The 16,799-nt window shown below is 37.2% G+C and overlaps 1 protein-coding gene across 3 annotated transcripts in view; it reads right to left on the bottom strand.

Annotated features, from left to right (window-relative positions):
• Positions 1-16,799, bottom strand: part of CCDC171 (coiled-coil domain containing 171) — a 300,588-nt gene that overhangs the window by 188,300 nt on the left and 95,489 nt on the right. For all 3 annotated transcript variants that reach the window (XM_058565834.1, XM_058565832.1, XM_058565833.1), the window contains 4 exons: positions 16,198-16,300; positions 3,282-3,388; positions 1,427-1,516; positions 183-383 (listed from right to left, as the gene is read on the bottom strand). In XM_058565834.1, the coding sequence (XP_058421817.1) occupies positions 183-383; positions 1,427-1,516; positions 3,282-3,388; positions 16,198-16,300 (501 nt within the window). The remainder of the gene's footprint in view (positions 1-182; positions 384-1,426; positions 1,517-3,281; positions 3,389-16,197; positions 16,301-16,799) is intronic.

The following is a 16,799-nucleotide window of genomic DNA, read 5'->3' as shown; positions in this document are numbered from 1 at the left end:
GACACAAGAGTAATGGAGTGACTGATTTTGCAGTTGGCATGAATATTTCAAAATAGTCAGCTCAGAACAATTTTTTAAATTAAATCACATAAGAGTGAAAATACCCATTTGATGTATGCAAATTTATAAAACCGAGATTAGTGAAAGGCCTTTGCCGACAGTCATCTTGTCTCAGGTAATACCTCGGTGTCCTTATGGAAAGCTTGGGAAAGCTTCTGCAATTCACTTTCAGATTGGGCTGCTCGTGCCTTTTCTTTCTCCCAACAGTGCAGCACATTTTGTAGTTCTACTTTTAAAGTGCTTATTAGAGCCTCTCTGTCGGCACATTTAGTGCGTAAATGACTTAACTCTTTATTGACTTCAGCCAGTTTATCCTGAAGGTCCTGTCGGAGACACCAAATAAAAGGTTGCATGAAGGTCGGCTGATAAAGGAGTGGGGGGTCCAAATATAAATACACAATGAAGACTTCCAAAGCTTTAACATAAAGGAAACACAAAGGCAAGCATTTGACTATAATGCTAAACATTAAGGTATTTTATTGAATGTATTTTCTAAGTATAATATTTTAGCTCAAAAATTAGAAAATTTGTTGTTTTAACACTTAAACATAAAATGTTACTAACATAGCTTATTTCAGAAAGCTCTTTGAAAAGGAGTCTTCCTTTCAACCTATTATGAAAAAACAACTTTTGGTAGCTCAAAAAATTTTAAATAACATGTAAATAACATTTTAAAAATAAATCTCTTACATTTCGTCTAAGAACATTTTCTTCCCAATGACATTCCAAATACTAATACAAATCTCAAATATGTGGCATAAAATTCTGCTGAACTATTTAATCCTTAACCTTAACAAATTCTATTGGAGTATGTCCATGACAAACTTAACATGAACCAACACCAAAAAATTCCAACAACACTGAGAAACTCTGAGAGTAGCTTCAGTACAATATTGCAAAGATGTAGTACATAAAACCAGTGTAGAAAATAAAATAAACTGTTGTCCTGGACCTTAGCCAGGTGTGGTCTCTGCCCATTACAAGGCATGATGTACTAAAAACAACAGCTCCACCCTAAAATGATGAAAATTGCCTCTAAATACTGATGTGCTTAGGTAAAATATGTTTAATATGTTTCCAAGGATGGAAATTAAATCTTAAACAATTTTCAAATCTATGGTATTGTAATTAAATCTGGAAAATGAATTTTTCCTTTAACTAAAACAATTTCTAATTAAGATTTATTTTTTTAATGAAAAAAAATTCTTGTTACTTTGATCAAAAATAAAAAATTAACATTGTAGCCAAATGTACTCAATAAGAAACAGGAAGATACATTTTCAGATATCTTTACTTAAAAATATTCTCTAAATAACTATATTTGTTTCTTAATGCAAGAGGAAAAAGTTATTCTAAATCATAATACCTTTATACTTTTAGTGTGAGATTCTATCTTCTGTTTGGTAGAATCAAGTTCATTAGATGCCTTTTCCTTAGCATCATTCACGCTGGTTAGCTGATGAAAGAAAATGTGAGTAACTTTTTTCTATTTTTCAAGGATGGGTAACTTGAAAGCTAATCTTTAAATGTTTTTTGTGCAGTTACTTAATATACATTTTTCAATAGTAATTAAGAGTCTTAAAAAATTATTTCTTTTGGTTAACTATGTAATGTCTGTCACAAGCTCACATGGCTAAAAAGAAAAGAAAGCATTCAAGCTTAAAATGTCAGTGATATTATTGTATTTTTACTAGATGTCTGCATAAAGGATTTCATTCTTACTGTAAACAAATATAACTTTATTCTTAAAATCCTACTGGACCAAAATGCCAGAAGCAGTGGCATCTATAAGGAAAGCAAAAAGGGCAGAGCAGAAGACTGTTTTTTCTATACATCATGAGGGTATTCGCTGGTCTCTCACTCCATATGACAACTTCAGGGTCGGTCACACGCAGTCCTACTGGGAAGGCTTGTGGCAGGTCATCATTTGGTCCTGCTCCGCTTGTGATTTATTTTCTTTGACAGTTCATTCTTCTTTCTGTCAGACTGCTCTTTTTGCTTTCTTTGCAGTCACCCCCTTGGTCTCCCCACTGCTGTCTCTGGCACTGGTTCACAACAAAGCGCATTACTAAGCCAAAGCCTGCTGAGTCGACTTTTCAACTGTGCTGAGGATCATGTGACATTCATCCTCCCAAATAACAATTCGCTGTGGGTAATATGTTCCCAGTTACCCCGCAGCTTTCAGACCTAGGCCTCAGAAGAGTCTCATAAACTACTAACAATACAAGTTGTCTTGCCTCACTGGGAAAGACTTAGCAATATTTGTTCTTTATAGATATTTAATTATTTCAAGAGTTACTTTCTTTTATGCCTTTGAACAATTACAGAGGGTATTAAGAAGACTCACTTTTCTTTCTTTGTTCATCTTAGTAAACTAGAGCAAAATAAGCCTCTTCTGAAATGTGAACTGTAATTTATATGAAAGAAACAGATAAACAGAAGTATAAACACGAAATTCCATGCTATGTAGCTTGTTTTTGGTTCAATCCGTTTGTTATTTTGCTAGCTAATTGTATTTAATTTAATTACTTCATATTCTCTAATATGACAAGATGTAACTAAGCAAATCCTTCAATTTTTAAAGCATAAATTCATAAAATATTTTAATACTCAAGAAAATTATCAACCCACACATATAAACAATACAATAAACCCACATAAACAATACAAATGAGAAGATAAGTAGAAGCATGAGCTTTTTCAGTCAGCAAACTAAAAACTTCCAGGCTACATCAAACGGATATTTGTTTTTAAAAACTTCTAACACTTTACACCCTCTAGAGAATGAAAACTAACTTCTCTCTTTTTTATTGACTTCCACAATTTACAGAAATCTTAACCTAAAATATTGACAAAACCTAAATTTCCACTATATTCCCAATTTTATAAAAAACATTAACATTTAAATATGACACATATTAACTTCAATGACTTTCATACCTTTTGTGTTAAATTAAAATAGATAAATTTTGAAGACTAAGAAGTGAGAGTCTTTATAACTTTGAAAATAATAGTGTGAGTGAAGAGTTACAAAAACCTAAGTGAGACACGACTTTAGGCCACACTTAAAGAAAGAACAGTGACAGCCAATTTATTATTTTTTGTATCTGTGAAGCTGTCAATTCAACATTCCCAATCTTTTTGACCTTTGTAACAAGGAAGGCATACAGACTGCTGCAGGCCGAAGGCTATATGTGTGGAGCCAAACAGTGCAATGTTACCTCATTAGATGCATCTTCCAGCTTGTTCTGGTAATCTGTCAAGGTACGTCTCAAAGTCTCAAGGACAACAGAGAAGCTGGGAGGTTTATCTTTGTCCTTATGGATGCCTAGAGAAAAACATAGGATGAAAACATGCCCTTAAAGTCACAAAGAGACAAAAGCTAAGCAAACAGTAACAGAGATACGACAATTAGATAGAGCTGAAAAGACATTACGAAACATTGAGTAGAATCTTATTCTCCAAAGTGTACTGCTGTAGAACCAAGCATAAAATAGCATTTCTAAACAAGTGGTCAAATTAAGTTCATAATATATCAAGTTCAAATTTATGGCTACTTTGTACCTTACCAAGGTCCACATAGTAGTTAGTAGTGAGCTCTTTGTTTTTTCTTTCTTTTTCCTATCTTCTAAGTAACTGAAGTGTTTGTACATACCTGTTACCCAAAAATTAAATAAATAGTTTATATTAACATTGTTTTGCAGAGTTACGTACACTTACTTTGGTCCTTGTGCTTCTGATCAGTCAGGCCTATTTTGCTTAAATAATAATTTCTGAACCCAAGAACACATAATTTTCTGTTATGCTTGGAAATATTCTTCAATCCTTAAAATTCTCAAGTTACAATTGCAAATAAATAATAAAAATGCTATTATCTACATAGGCTCACATCATGTTTCAATTAAAACCCTTAAAACTGATACTCATTGTAAAAATACGAGTATTTCCATGTTATGCCCTCAAACTATTTTAATTTAGTTGGGCCATAAGTTAATTCAGCTAATCAAGGTCACATGGTCAAACGTAGTTCAAAATATTAATCCAAAATAATCAAAAGTTTAGTTTCAGAAACCACTTTAAATTGACTACTTATTGTACTACTCTTTAACCGTTAAAAAACAAGTAGCAAATTTAAAAACATTCTTACTAAAAATATTTTTCTTTTCCTATTATAATTTCTCCCCATGTTTTACAATATTCCAACAGACAAGAAACTCATTTTCAACAAAGATAACTTTTAAAAGAAGTATTCATAATATATGTTTTATTATCCATTGATTCATTCATTCAACTAATTTACTGAATTCCTACTATGTACTAATCCTAGGCATTAGACACATGGAGGTGAACAAGACTGGTGTAGTTTCTGTCCTCATAGAATTTACAGTCAAAAAAGAGGAGGAGAGCGGCCTCCTCTTTTTTGGCCTGGTGGCGCAGCGGTTAAGTGCGCGCATTCCACTTCGGTGGCCTGGGGTTCACAGGTTCGGATCCCAGGCGCGCACCGGCGCACCACTTGTCAAGCCGTACTGTGGCAGTATCCCATATAAAGTAGAGGAAAATGGGCACGGATGTTAGCCCAGGGCCAATCTCCCTCAGCAAAAAAGAGGAGAATTGGCATCAGATGTTAGCTCAGGGTTGATCTTCCTCACAAAAAAAAAAAGGGGGAGGAGAGATAATAAACAAATAATTACATGAAATCATTCATTCATTCTTCAAGTATTCAATTGCTGGAACTTTGGGGGGTTGTGGGGGGAAAGCCATAATAAAAGAAAGAAAGAAGGACGAAACGAGAAAATATTTTTGGTTAATGATAGACCAACTTTATTCATCTCAGAGTACTGATGATATTTAGTGTTTTAATCATAGACAAAATGTTATTAATAAATTTATTACATTCATCCAGTTATAATTTAAACACTATCTTAAGTATGAGTACACCTCAGATTATCTTAAACAGAAGAAAAATATTTAACTGAAAAACCCAAAGTAATATGGAAACAACACATATCCTCCCAGCTAGGAGTGAAAAAAACGCTGCTTGGAGCCATGATAATGGAGGAGACGGTGCTCTTTGTAATGACTATGAGTTGGAAAGACAACTCATTAAAAATTTTATTAAAGGTCTTACCAAATATATTTTTTTAAAATTGCTCTCTTGCACAAGATAAAAAAAAAATGTAATGTATAATTCTTTTCTTTTGCTACTACACAAGTAGGCCGTAAATAAATCATTCAAGGACACTCGGGAAATCTGCTGGCTTTTACAGTAAGGGAGAAAACTTCCTCTTAGAAATTCAGAAGAAAATCATCTTAATATGAGTGTTGAGGGGTAAGGAGACAAAATGCCCTCTCCTTACAAACTCATGCACATTCTTATGTTCTACATAAAATAAAGTTTTTTTGCCTGAAAATGTTTATACAATAAAGTTCAGTTGTAGTACAAAGTATGCTTTATGTCCCACCCACATCTATTACAAAAGGAAATACTTACTGGTCCCTTAACGTAACAAAATGCTTACAAATAAAAAGAAAGGGCCACTCAGGACCCAGGAACTTATTGACTAATTGGATTTAACCTAATAATATTCTAATCACTGAACTATGGCCCAAAAAACAATAGACTATTAAAATTATCCTAGCAGAGGAAGGTCTAAAAAGTCACACACAAAGAGAAGTAAAAAAAACATTTGAACAGTGTCATAAAGAGCTTTTCACTAGTCAAAGTCCAAATCAAGAACAGAATATGTCAGAACACTTTACACTTCAACAACACCAACTTGAAATCTTCTGAGTTTCTCTGTCCCTCTCCCTAAACATGTGTGTCTCTATACACGGATGCCAGACCATACTCTCACATCACTGATGCCTGTTTCAATATCTCTCTCTCATTTTTAAGTATGTTTCAACTCTGGGTATACCTCAGCAAATCTTTTCTTTGAATTAGTAGACTACAGGAAGGAGTCGGGTAGAAGAAAAGGTTCCAAGCCCTACATTTAAATGTTTCCTTTTAAACAATCTCAAAAACTAAATATTTTTATGTGAGTCAGGTAAATCACTGTTTTTCAAGCTGATGTTATTACCTCAGTAACCTATAGTTCCACAGTAGAAAGAATAAGTTGTAATGAATGAGGTGAGCCTATCTCCTCCACCTTCTCAACCACTCTCTTACCTACTTAAGTCTCTTCCAAGACCCCAAAAGGGGAGAATTATTAAGAAATAATGGAGAGAAAATATAAGACAACAGATTGAGCTTTTTTTTAAAGGTATCTATTACAGAACATGAGTAGTCAAGGTCATCCTCAAAACAAATAGGAAAAAAAAATCCTGTTGTTTAATGTTGATTCTTAGTCACACCGTAAAACACAGAAAATAACATTCAAATGGGTTTTTTCACCTGAGAAATCCAAACATTTAATACATTGATGACTAAGAAAATTCCTTTTTCATTTTAAAAGCACTAAATATAAACATTTTTCTGGCAATTATACTTTTCAAACTCAGACTACATTCTATATATTAACTCATCTTATTCACTGAGATCATAAACAAACTTCTTCATTAACTTGCAAACACTGGTGCCAATTCTGGACTTTTAAGGAAAACGGCTCATAACTTTTCTAACATATGGAGAGTATTATGTAAGTCCTGCTTACGCACCCACTCCCTAACTATGTCTCCTGGGAGAGTCCAAAAACCACTTTCTTTACCAAGGTGAGGGGAACCCCAGCATCTTTGATAAGTTCTATGTTACTACAAGGTCATGGGTAACAGAGGGAAACGGTCCCATCAAGCTGGGTTCCTTGAATTCAATGAAGATGATGGGATCTCCGGTGACACAGGCCAAGTGGTATTACTTAACTTCCAGAGACAAAATGGACATGGTTACTATAATGGGCAGTGGAATCAAAGCAATAAACAAAACAGTTTTTCCCATGGAGATTGCTGGCACTGGCTAACTGATCCTGGTCTTCCTAGGACTAAAATAGGCACTCTACTTAAGTGTTACCTGATTTGTATAAGTAGAAAAGCTCTAAGTCTGATTACCAGAAGTAGGACTTAAATCAACACAAAAGAGAGTCTTGGCCCTCAACCAGTTCTCAGACTTGAGCTAGTGCGCAGATGCAGTGCCCCTTGAACAAAGAGGATGGGTCCCATTTAGGAACCCTAACATACTGCCAAAAGATTATACTGTAAATCTTCCTCCTAGTCTTCCTCAAAGAAACATGGGACCATTCACGAGGGTGACCATACACCAGGGAAGGAGAGTTAACTACACTTCTCAGGGATAACTGGACACTGGATGTGAGCTGACACTAATTCCTGGAGATCCAAAATACTATTGTTGTTCACTAGTTAGGGTAGGAGCTTACGGAGATCAGTGAAGAACTGAGTTTTGCCTAAGGTCCATCTCCAGTGGGCCCAGTAGGTACCAGAACCCACTTCATAGTTATTTCCCCAGTTTGGAATGCATAGTTAGAAAAGACAAATGCAGAAACTGGCACAATGTCCATATTTCGGTTACCTGACCCATGGAGGGAGGGATTTATAGAGGAAAACCAAACAGGAAAAAAGCAAGTGAAAGTCACTAGAAATTTTACCTACCAAAATAGTAAATTGAAAGTAATACCACATACCTAGAGAGACTACAGATATTAGTGCCTCTGTTAAGGACCTGAAAGATAAAGGGGTGGTGATTCCAATCACCTCAGCACGCAGCTCACCTGTCTGGCTTATACAGCATACAGATGGATCTTAGAGAACAACAGTGAATTACTGGAGCATGATCACATGTGACTCCAATTGCAGCTGCAGTTAAAGATGTAATTTCCTTGTTGGAGCAAATAGATGCATTTCCCGGCAATTGGAATGAAGCTGTTTCTTCTATCCGTTTAGTAAAAACTACCAAAATAGTTTCTTTCAGCTGCCAGGGCCAGCAATATACCTTCACTGCCTTCTCTCGGAGCTATTTCAACTCTAGCCCTCTATCATAATCTAGTCAGTAGAAATCTTGATCTCCTCTTCATTCCAGAAGGCATCACATGTTCCACTTAGTTCTCTACCAAATTGATGATATCATTCTGACTGCTCAATTCAAGCAGGTCAAGTTTGGCAGGTCCTTATAGGTAAACCACAGTGTAAACTTGTAGGGTTTTGGAACAAAGCAAGTCATCCTCCACAGATAATGATCTCCTCTTGAAAATCAGCTTTAGACTTGCTACTGGTCTTCAGCAGATACTTCATGTATGGCCACCAGTTTACCACGTTACCTGAGTTGCTTATCATAAAATGGTTATTCTCTGATCCACCAACCCATAAATTCTGGCATGCACAAGAGGACTCCATCAAGTGAAAGTGGTTATACGCAAAACTGGGTTCAACAAGTCCTGAAGGCACAAGTAAGTGGCATGAGCAAGTAATCTAGATTCCAATGGGCCCTATTCTTGTTACATTGCTTCTTCTCTCTTAACCCACACCCTGGACCCAAGGAAAGTTCCCTATGACTAGTTGACTAATGGGGGGAAATGGGCTTGTTATATGGATGGTTCTGTACGATATGCTGACACTACTCGAAAGTAGACAGTTGCAGCACTACAGCCCCACTCAAGGGTGGCCCTGAAGGAGAGTGGTGAAGTGAAACCCTCCCAGTATGCAGAACTTCAAGTAATGGACCTAACTATCATTTTGCCTGGAATGAGAGAAGACCAAAGGTACAAATACACACCAATTCATGGGTAGTAGCTAACACTGTGGTTGAATGGTCAGGAACTTTAAAAGAACATAATTAGAAAACCGGTAACAAGGTGGTCTGGGCAAGAGTATGTGAACAGACCTCTCTAAATGGGTACTGTGCACAGATCAACTTCAGTAGAGGAGGCTCTCAATAATCAGGAGGACAAGATGAAGCATTCTGTGGATGTCAGCCAGAGTCTTTTTCCAGCCACCTTATTCATCTTTGTTGTCCTTACAACAAAAGAGTCATGGCAGCAAAGATGGAGGTAATATATGGGCTCAGCAACATGGATTTCCATTCACCAAGACTGATAGGATTACAACCTCTTTTGAGTGTCAAATCCATCAATAGCAAAGACAAACACTACATCCATGATATGGCACCACTCTTTAGGGGACTCAGCCAGCCACCTGGTGGCAAGTTGATTATACTAAGTCACTTCCATTACAGAATAAGCAATGCTTTATTCTTACTAAGGTAGACACTTACTCTAGATAGAGATTTTCCTTCCCTGACCATAATATTTCTGCTATAATTGTCATCCATGAATTTACAAAATACTTTATTCACCATTACGTATTCCACATAGCATTACTTCTGACCAAGGAACTCAGAGTAAATGAGGTGTGGAAGTGGGCTCATTTTCATAGAATTCACCAGTCTTACTACATTTCCCATCACTCTGAAGTAGCTGACATATAGAATAGTAGAATGGTCTTTTGAAGATTCATGGCACTGCCTGGATGGTAACATTTTATGGAATAAGGATAATATCCTCCAGGATACAGTATGTACTCCGAGTCAGCAATCACTATAGGATGTGCTTCTCCCACACAGGAGAATTCCTGTGTGGGAGAAGCCAGGATTCACAGATCCTGGAATCAAATGATGGAAATGTGAGTGGCTCTTCTCACTATTACACCTAATGATCCACTAGTGAAATGTCTGCTTCCCATCCCAGAAACTATGGGCTTTATTTACCTAAGTCTTAATTTCCAAGGGAGAAATATTTCCACCATAGGACACAGCAATGGTTCTATTAAAATGGAAGCTGAGAATGTCACCTGGTCATTTCTGGGCTCCTCATGCCAGGAAACCAAAGAGCAAAGAAGATCCTTCTGTACCAGGACAATTGGTCTTGATTATCAAGGGAAAATTAGTGGTAAAAAAGAGTATCTAGAATGCAGAACATCCCAGAAGGCACCTATTAGAACACTCATGTTCTGTGATAAAAGTTAATGGACAAACAATCCCACTTCTGGGTAAATATACAAAAGAATCAAAAGCAGGGTCTTGAAGAGATATTTGTACATCCATCTATTCACAATAGCCAAGAGGTGGAAGCACCCCAAGGGCCATCAACACATGAATGGATAAACAAAATGTGATATATACATAAAATGGAATATTATTCAGCCTTAAAAAAGAAGGAATTAACCCTTTTTATACAGGTTTATATTATAGCACATTTATATTATAGCACATGCTATAACATGAATGAACCTTGAGGACATTATGCTAAGTGAAATAAGCCAATCATAAAAGACAAATACTATATGATTCCACTATAAGAAATATCTAAAATAGTCAAACTCATAGAAACAGAAAGTAGAATGGTGGTTACCAGGAGCTGGGGGGAGGGGATAAAGGGGATGTGATGGCGAATATTATGTGTAAACTTGACTGCACCATGGGCCCAGATATTTAGTTAAACATTATTTCTCAGTTGTCTACGAGGATGTTTCTGGATAAGATTGACATTTGAATCACTAGACGGAGTAAAGTAGACTGCCCTCCTCAACATGGGTGGGCCTCTTCCTATCCATTGAAGGCCTGAATAGAACAAAAGGCTAAGTAAGAAAGAATTCTTTCTCTCTGCCTGACTGTCTTCAAGCTGGGACATCGGTCTTCTGCTGCTTTTGGATTCAGACTTGGAATGAAACTTACACCATCAGCTCTCTGGTTCTTAGGCCTTCAGAGTCATACTGGAACTATACCACCAGCTCTCCTGGGTCTCCAGCTTGCCAACTGCAGATCTTGGATTGCTCAGCCTCCATAATCATATAATTAACTAATGATCCCATTAAAGAATGTTGAACACTTTTAGTGAAGTCACTCCCTTGGACTTCACAAACCAAAGCCATGAGCATGATGAAGTAGGGCAAATTTGGCTTGTAAACCTCAGTGAACTGGGAGGTGAGGGAAGTAAGAGAGAAGAAACTGGTAAATGACACCAAAAGAGACCTGTGTGCTGCTCTTATAGGCACCCTCAGCTTCTCAGTAACCCAGGAATCTCTAGTTAAAAGGTACCAACCATGAGGTTCACAAGAACAATTAAAATTCTCAAGAAGATACTAGATCTAGGCAACAATTCTTTATTAAAGAAGTAAAGGAGGGGAAAAGTCCAATTTCTTGTCCGGATTTTCCGAAAAGCAGTCCCTGAGACTGCCCAATTCCTGGGTGATATATACATGCCTAAAGGCATCAAACACTGTTGCTATTATTTCCTAGGGTCCTTCAGCCTCTCCGGTAGAAAGAACAAGAATACTCCTGGAGTATTACAAATGATTTCCTCAGGGAACGAAAGGTTGAAGAAGGTTGGAGGGCTCCGTCTCAGTCAACACAAAAGTCAACCACCCTGAGGGGGATCTGAGACTGAGCCACAAGAAAAACTTTCTTTCATGAACTTAATGAAGGAAAAGTCACATTCTATATGTTTGCTAACATCCTCAGGCAGAGGTGAAACTGTATTGGAAGAAACACTTGAGGCACGAAGACTACATAGGTTCAAAGTGGGAAAGGATTTCTCCCCATACACACCCTACTATAAGAATTTCCACCAGAAAATAAATGAGACATGAGCAGCTGTCGTGCTTCAATTTCAGTGGAAAGTAGAAATAGGAAATAAATGTCCCTGATAAGTAAATTGAGGTTATCTTGTCTAATGATAGTAGGCAATCAAAGTGCCATTTCTATGACCCATGTAAGATTGTACATCTTTTCCACTAAAGGACAGTCTTCTTGGTGACTCCTTATGGATTACTTACCCAAAAGGCTGCTATAATTTGGAAAGAGACTCCATGACTACTCTATAATCTCAAAAATTAAAATGTAAAATAGACCTTCAACCTGATATTAATTCATTCATGTTTTTATTCACTCATATTCAACAAATGTTTATTGAGTGACTTCTTTGCACCAAATATTGTTCTAGCTGCTTAAAATACATTAGTAAATAAAAGAGACAAAGATCCTTGCCCCCATGGAGCTTGGATATTGTGATAGCTGATTTTATGTGTCTTGACTGGGCTAAGGGATGCCCAGATAGCTGGTAAAACATTATTTCTGGGTGTTTCTGTGAGGGTGTTTCTGCAAGAGATTAGCATTTGAATCAGCAGACTGAGTAAAAAAAATCTGCCTTCACCAATGTGGATGGGCACCATCCAATCCATTGGCATCCCTCATCTCCCTCCCCAGTGCTCCCCCAAATAGAACAAAAAGGCAGAAGAAGGGCAAATTCTCTCTCTTCTTGAGCTAGGGCTTCCATCTTCTCCTGCTCTTGGACATCAAAGCTTCTGGTTCTTGGGCCTTCCAATTCCAGGACTTACATCAGCAGCCCCCAGGTTCTCAGGCCTTTGGACTCAGACTGAATTATAACACTGGCTTTCCCGGTTCTTCAGCTTGCAGAGAACAGATCCTGAGACTTCTCAGCCTCCATAACTATGTCAACCAATTCCTGTAACAAATATCCTCTTATATATATATCTATATATCTCCTATTGGTTCTGTTTCTCTGAAGAACCCTGACAATACACATATAATAACAAATGCACCATATACTATGTTAGAAACATTGGACAGCAACAAGTGCTATGGGGATAAATAAGCAGAAGAGAAAAGGGAGAGAGGTAGTGAGGCAAGTGGCAGGGGAATGGGGAATGGGTAAGCCTCACAGAGAAGGTAAGATTTGAGCATAGATTTAAGGAAGATAAGCAAGAGAGCTATGCAGCTATATCTAGGTGAAGAACTTTCCAGGTAGTGTATTCAAGAAACAGCAGGAGGCTAGAGGGGTCCAAACGGAGGGAGGGAGGGGGAGAGGTAGGAGGTTAGGTCAAAGGGGTGATAAAGGATAGGGACAGGCCACGGTAGCACTGCTAGCACTTCGATGTCTACTCTTAGTGAAATGCAGAGCCCGGCAAGGTTTAGAACACAGGAATGACATGCTGGGTTAGAGCATGTTAAATCACTCTGGCAGCTATAGGGAAAACAGACTGCAGAGGAGCAAGGTGGAAGCAGAGAGACCAGCTAGAAAAAGGGAGAAGAGGTGTTGGAGGCATGAGGAAACAAGGTGCAAACTGTCACACTGACCACTGGTGAGGAGATCAAGTTAAATCCTCTATGGAAATAGATTCCTGAATGTCTTGGACTAACTGAAACTTTGCCTTTTCTGTTACACGAAGATAAGCTGATGGGTTGCTCTTGCTTCAGAAAGATTTCTTAATATAGAAGACCACAAAATCTGAAGAAGACAGAGACTAGAACACTTGGCAAATATTGTCAACTCTGGACTAAAATTCATTCAGAAAATAATTTTCATTCATTCCATTTTAAAGAGTAAGTCAAAAAAGATTTTTTTGCAACCATCCCTCTAAATTTCTACCATGGATTACTTTTCCTAAAAGTGGGGGGAGGGACCAAGTACATATTTAGCTGAAAGGTATGAAGAGGTAATAAAAGGGGGAAAAGCACTATTGCCTACTTGTCATAATTGCAAAAAGGAGGATCTCTCCAGAAAACTTTCCCAAGATAATTGAATTAATTTTGTTAAGGCTGCGCTACCATCAAGTAGTAAGAATATGTCCCTATTTGAAACAGACTTTTTCTCAAACATATAAATACTGTGAAATATATACACACTTAGGTATATCACACACACATGCGTGCACACACACATACACATGCATATCCTTGAATTTGTGGACGATAAGTTTTTCAATTACTTCATTTGGGAAGAACAAAATATTTGGTCATCTTTGTGTAGCTGAAGCCAGGCCTAATGCAGTAGGCAATCTTAATTGTTCAGGTTCTTCCATAAAATAAAATATTGAGCAATAAAGTTTACTATTTATGTCCCTCTTGGTGAAGTAACAAAGACCCAACCTGAGCTGGTGTAAGCAGAAAGGGAGTCCATGATAGTTACTCAGGACTCTTTCATGGAAGTCAAGAGCAAGAATGAAATCAGGTCCCAAGCAGGTACGTGAATTAGTCAGGGTATCAGCAAGAAAAGAGATGGCACACTCAGAAGAGTTCATCAGAAGCGAATTCAATGAAGAGACTATTTACAGAAATGTGGACAGGTTAAGAGAATCAATAAGATATAATGAGGCACCAAGAACAAGCAAGAATGGAAAAGCAATACCACGCCTAAGCCTGAAGGGGTCAAGTGGAGGGAACATTGTCACCATAGCCCAATACAAGCCACAGCTGTAGAAGAGGACCTGATTGACAGGAGCTGTGGTTGCTGAAAAACGAAGCCACTGCAGGAATGCACTGGAGCAGAGGGAGCAGGAGAAAGAGATACTCTGACTTTCTTTTCTTCCTTTTCTTTTCTTTCTTCTTCCACCCTCGTAATCTCCTGCTGGTGCACTCACTGTCTAAAATCCAACCAGAGGCCAGAGGGCAAAGGAGCCCAGATCATGCAGTCCCTAGAGGCCAGCCTCTACAAGACAAAACAGAAACCAGAGGAGAATGGTCCTCAGGGGGTAAAAGAGTGAATAACCAGCACAATATGGAAACAAAGACCAGTCAAAACCATAAAAAATCACTAATTCAGTGCACAGTCCCTTTTCCAGAAACGCTTTCTCTGTAATATATAGGGTGTGCATATACACGGGAAACTAGAAAGTGTCAAAAGGGTGGTTACTAAAAGATAAGACTAAAAAGAAAAACTTTAATAGAAGACAATTCTTTTTCGATAGGCTTAGTAATAGTTTGTAAGTTGCTTTGCTATCAACAATTTCATTTTAAAACTCAAAGGAGACATGACCTCATTATTCTTAGCTTTTCTAATTTGACTCTGAAGAAATATTTAAAATAATATTGAGGCATAAAATATGCTATGATAATAATTTAACAATTTTTAAAGATCCTAACACCATTAAACAATGGTATATCTCAATAAAACAGTATCATTGCAAAAGAAAATTTTATCCTCCAAAGTTTCATCAAATATATTTAAAAACTGGATATCTATATTTTTTATGTCACTTTTATCCACCTTGAAACCATGAAACACTAATGCTTTTGGAAAAAGTTTAAATAAACACAAAGAAAGTTACATGTTAATTTCATAAAATTACTGCTAAAAAAATATGAAGGATAAAAGCAGACCCAAAAAAAGATAACAGCAAAGCACACTAAATTTCTAATAGTTCACCAATAGAAATCTGAAGATACATAAGGTAAAAACGGGCCTTGATCATATCCTTCTGCTTTTTAGAGGACAACAAGCTTTCCTGAACTTAAGCGTTTCCTAAAGAACTTATTTGCCAGATATCTGTTTGATTCCTTTAAAAAATAGAGTCCTGGAGCTCAATTTTAAAGTGTAAGGAACTTATTTTTACATGCTTTTTGAAGCACATAATTAACCCAAAAAACACCTAAAGAATTCAAGGCTGACGGTATGGCAAAAGAAAACTGAGGTAATAAAGTAGAAGTATTTAAGTCAGAGCTACCATAGCACACATAACGGCATAAACACAAAAAATTAAGGAAGTAGAAATCATGAATAGCATTTATTAGCTAACTAATGCTTTTACTAGTTCCCAAAATATGCCTACCTAATATACAATTTTTATAGACCTTTATCATATTAAGCATGCTAATACTAAAGCCAAAACACTTCATCTAAGCACTCTTATCTGGAGAGTGTATATATAGTAGTAGGAAATGAAGCAGAAAACCAGCCCAGAAAGCAACAGTGTAGAATACGCACTACGTTACAGCCTGTGTCCTACATAACCTTTCAAATGCATGACCTTTAAGTTGCTGAAGGTTGCCTCAGAATTTGGCTCAATTTGATGGAAACATCTGTTCCCCTTGCAGGTAGACTGTAAGGACTTTTTTCTCAGTTGGATTCAGAACACAGCAAGTGAGCCCTTGTCTGTCCAATCATACAGACCCCAACGCTTGTAAATCAAGTTCTGGGAGGACAACAGCAGGTCCACACTCCATCACCCTTTCCCAGCCAGCTAGGCCAAGTGACTGCTGTGAGAACCACTCTGATCATGTCATCAAATCAAAACGTGTTGAGATGAGGGACTACAAGAGGCATCTGCAGAATTCCCAAAATGTAGGGACTTTGGAACATTGACAGATGCATCTGTCATTTCATACCTTCAACTAACCTGATGTCCACTGGCCCGACACAGTAAAGCTGTCCAAGATCGATTCCAATTCTTTCACGTTATTTTCACATGTCTCTACTAGAAAGGCCTGGTGCTTCTTAGCCTTTTAATTAAGAAAAAAATTGCACATAATAAGGTCATGCATTATAAGAGCTGCAGATTTTTTGTGTGAACATATATAGCACAATTAAGCACAAACAAGCTGATAATTACTTCATTTAAATCTATTACTAATAAACCTCTTTCTATCTTAATCATACTTTTTACTTGGCTTAATGTAACACTGTACAAGGTCTCAATAACAATTTACTGAGGCCTTAGTGCCTCGCATCATTCTAAGTATTTTATACATAGTAATTCTTTTTATCCTCACAACAAACCTATGAGGGAAGAGCTATTATTATCTCAATTTTATAGATAAGAAAACTGAGACACTGAGGAATTAAGGCACAGTTTACAAGATCATGGTTGCAGTCATGTGGCAAATTTCCAGATAGAGGTCAAAAGTGAATGCAGTAAGACCAATTAGAAGAACTGCAGCAGTCTACTCGAGAGGGATGGTAGCTGACGCTAGGGTCTTAGCAGTGAAAAAGAGTGAGGGG

Source organism: Diceros bicornis, chromosome 22, assembly GCF_020826845.1.
Source record: "Diceros bicornis minor isolate mBicDic1 chromosome 22, mDicBic1.mat.cur, whole genome shotgun sequence".
Lineage (NCBI taxonomy): Eukaryota > Metazoa > Chordata > Mammalia > Perissodactyla > Rhinocerotidae > Diceros > Diceros bicornis.
Note: the sequence above shows the minus strand (reverse complement) of the source record. Positions and strands in the feature narration are given on the sequence as shown.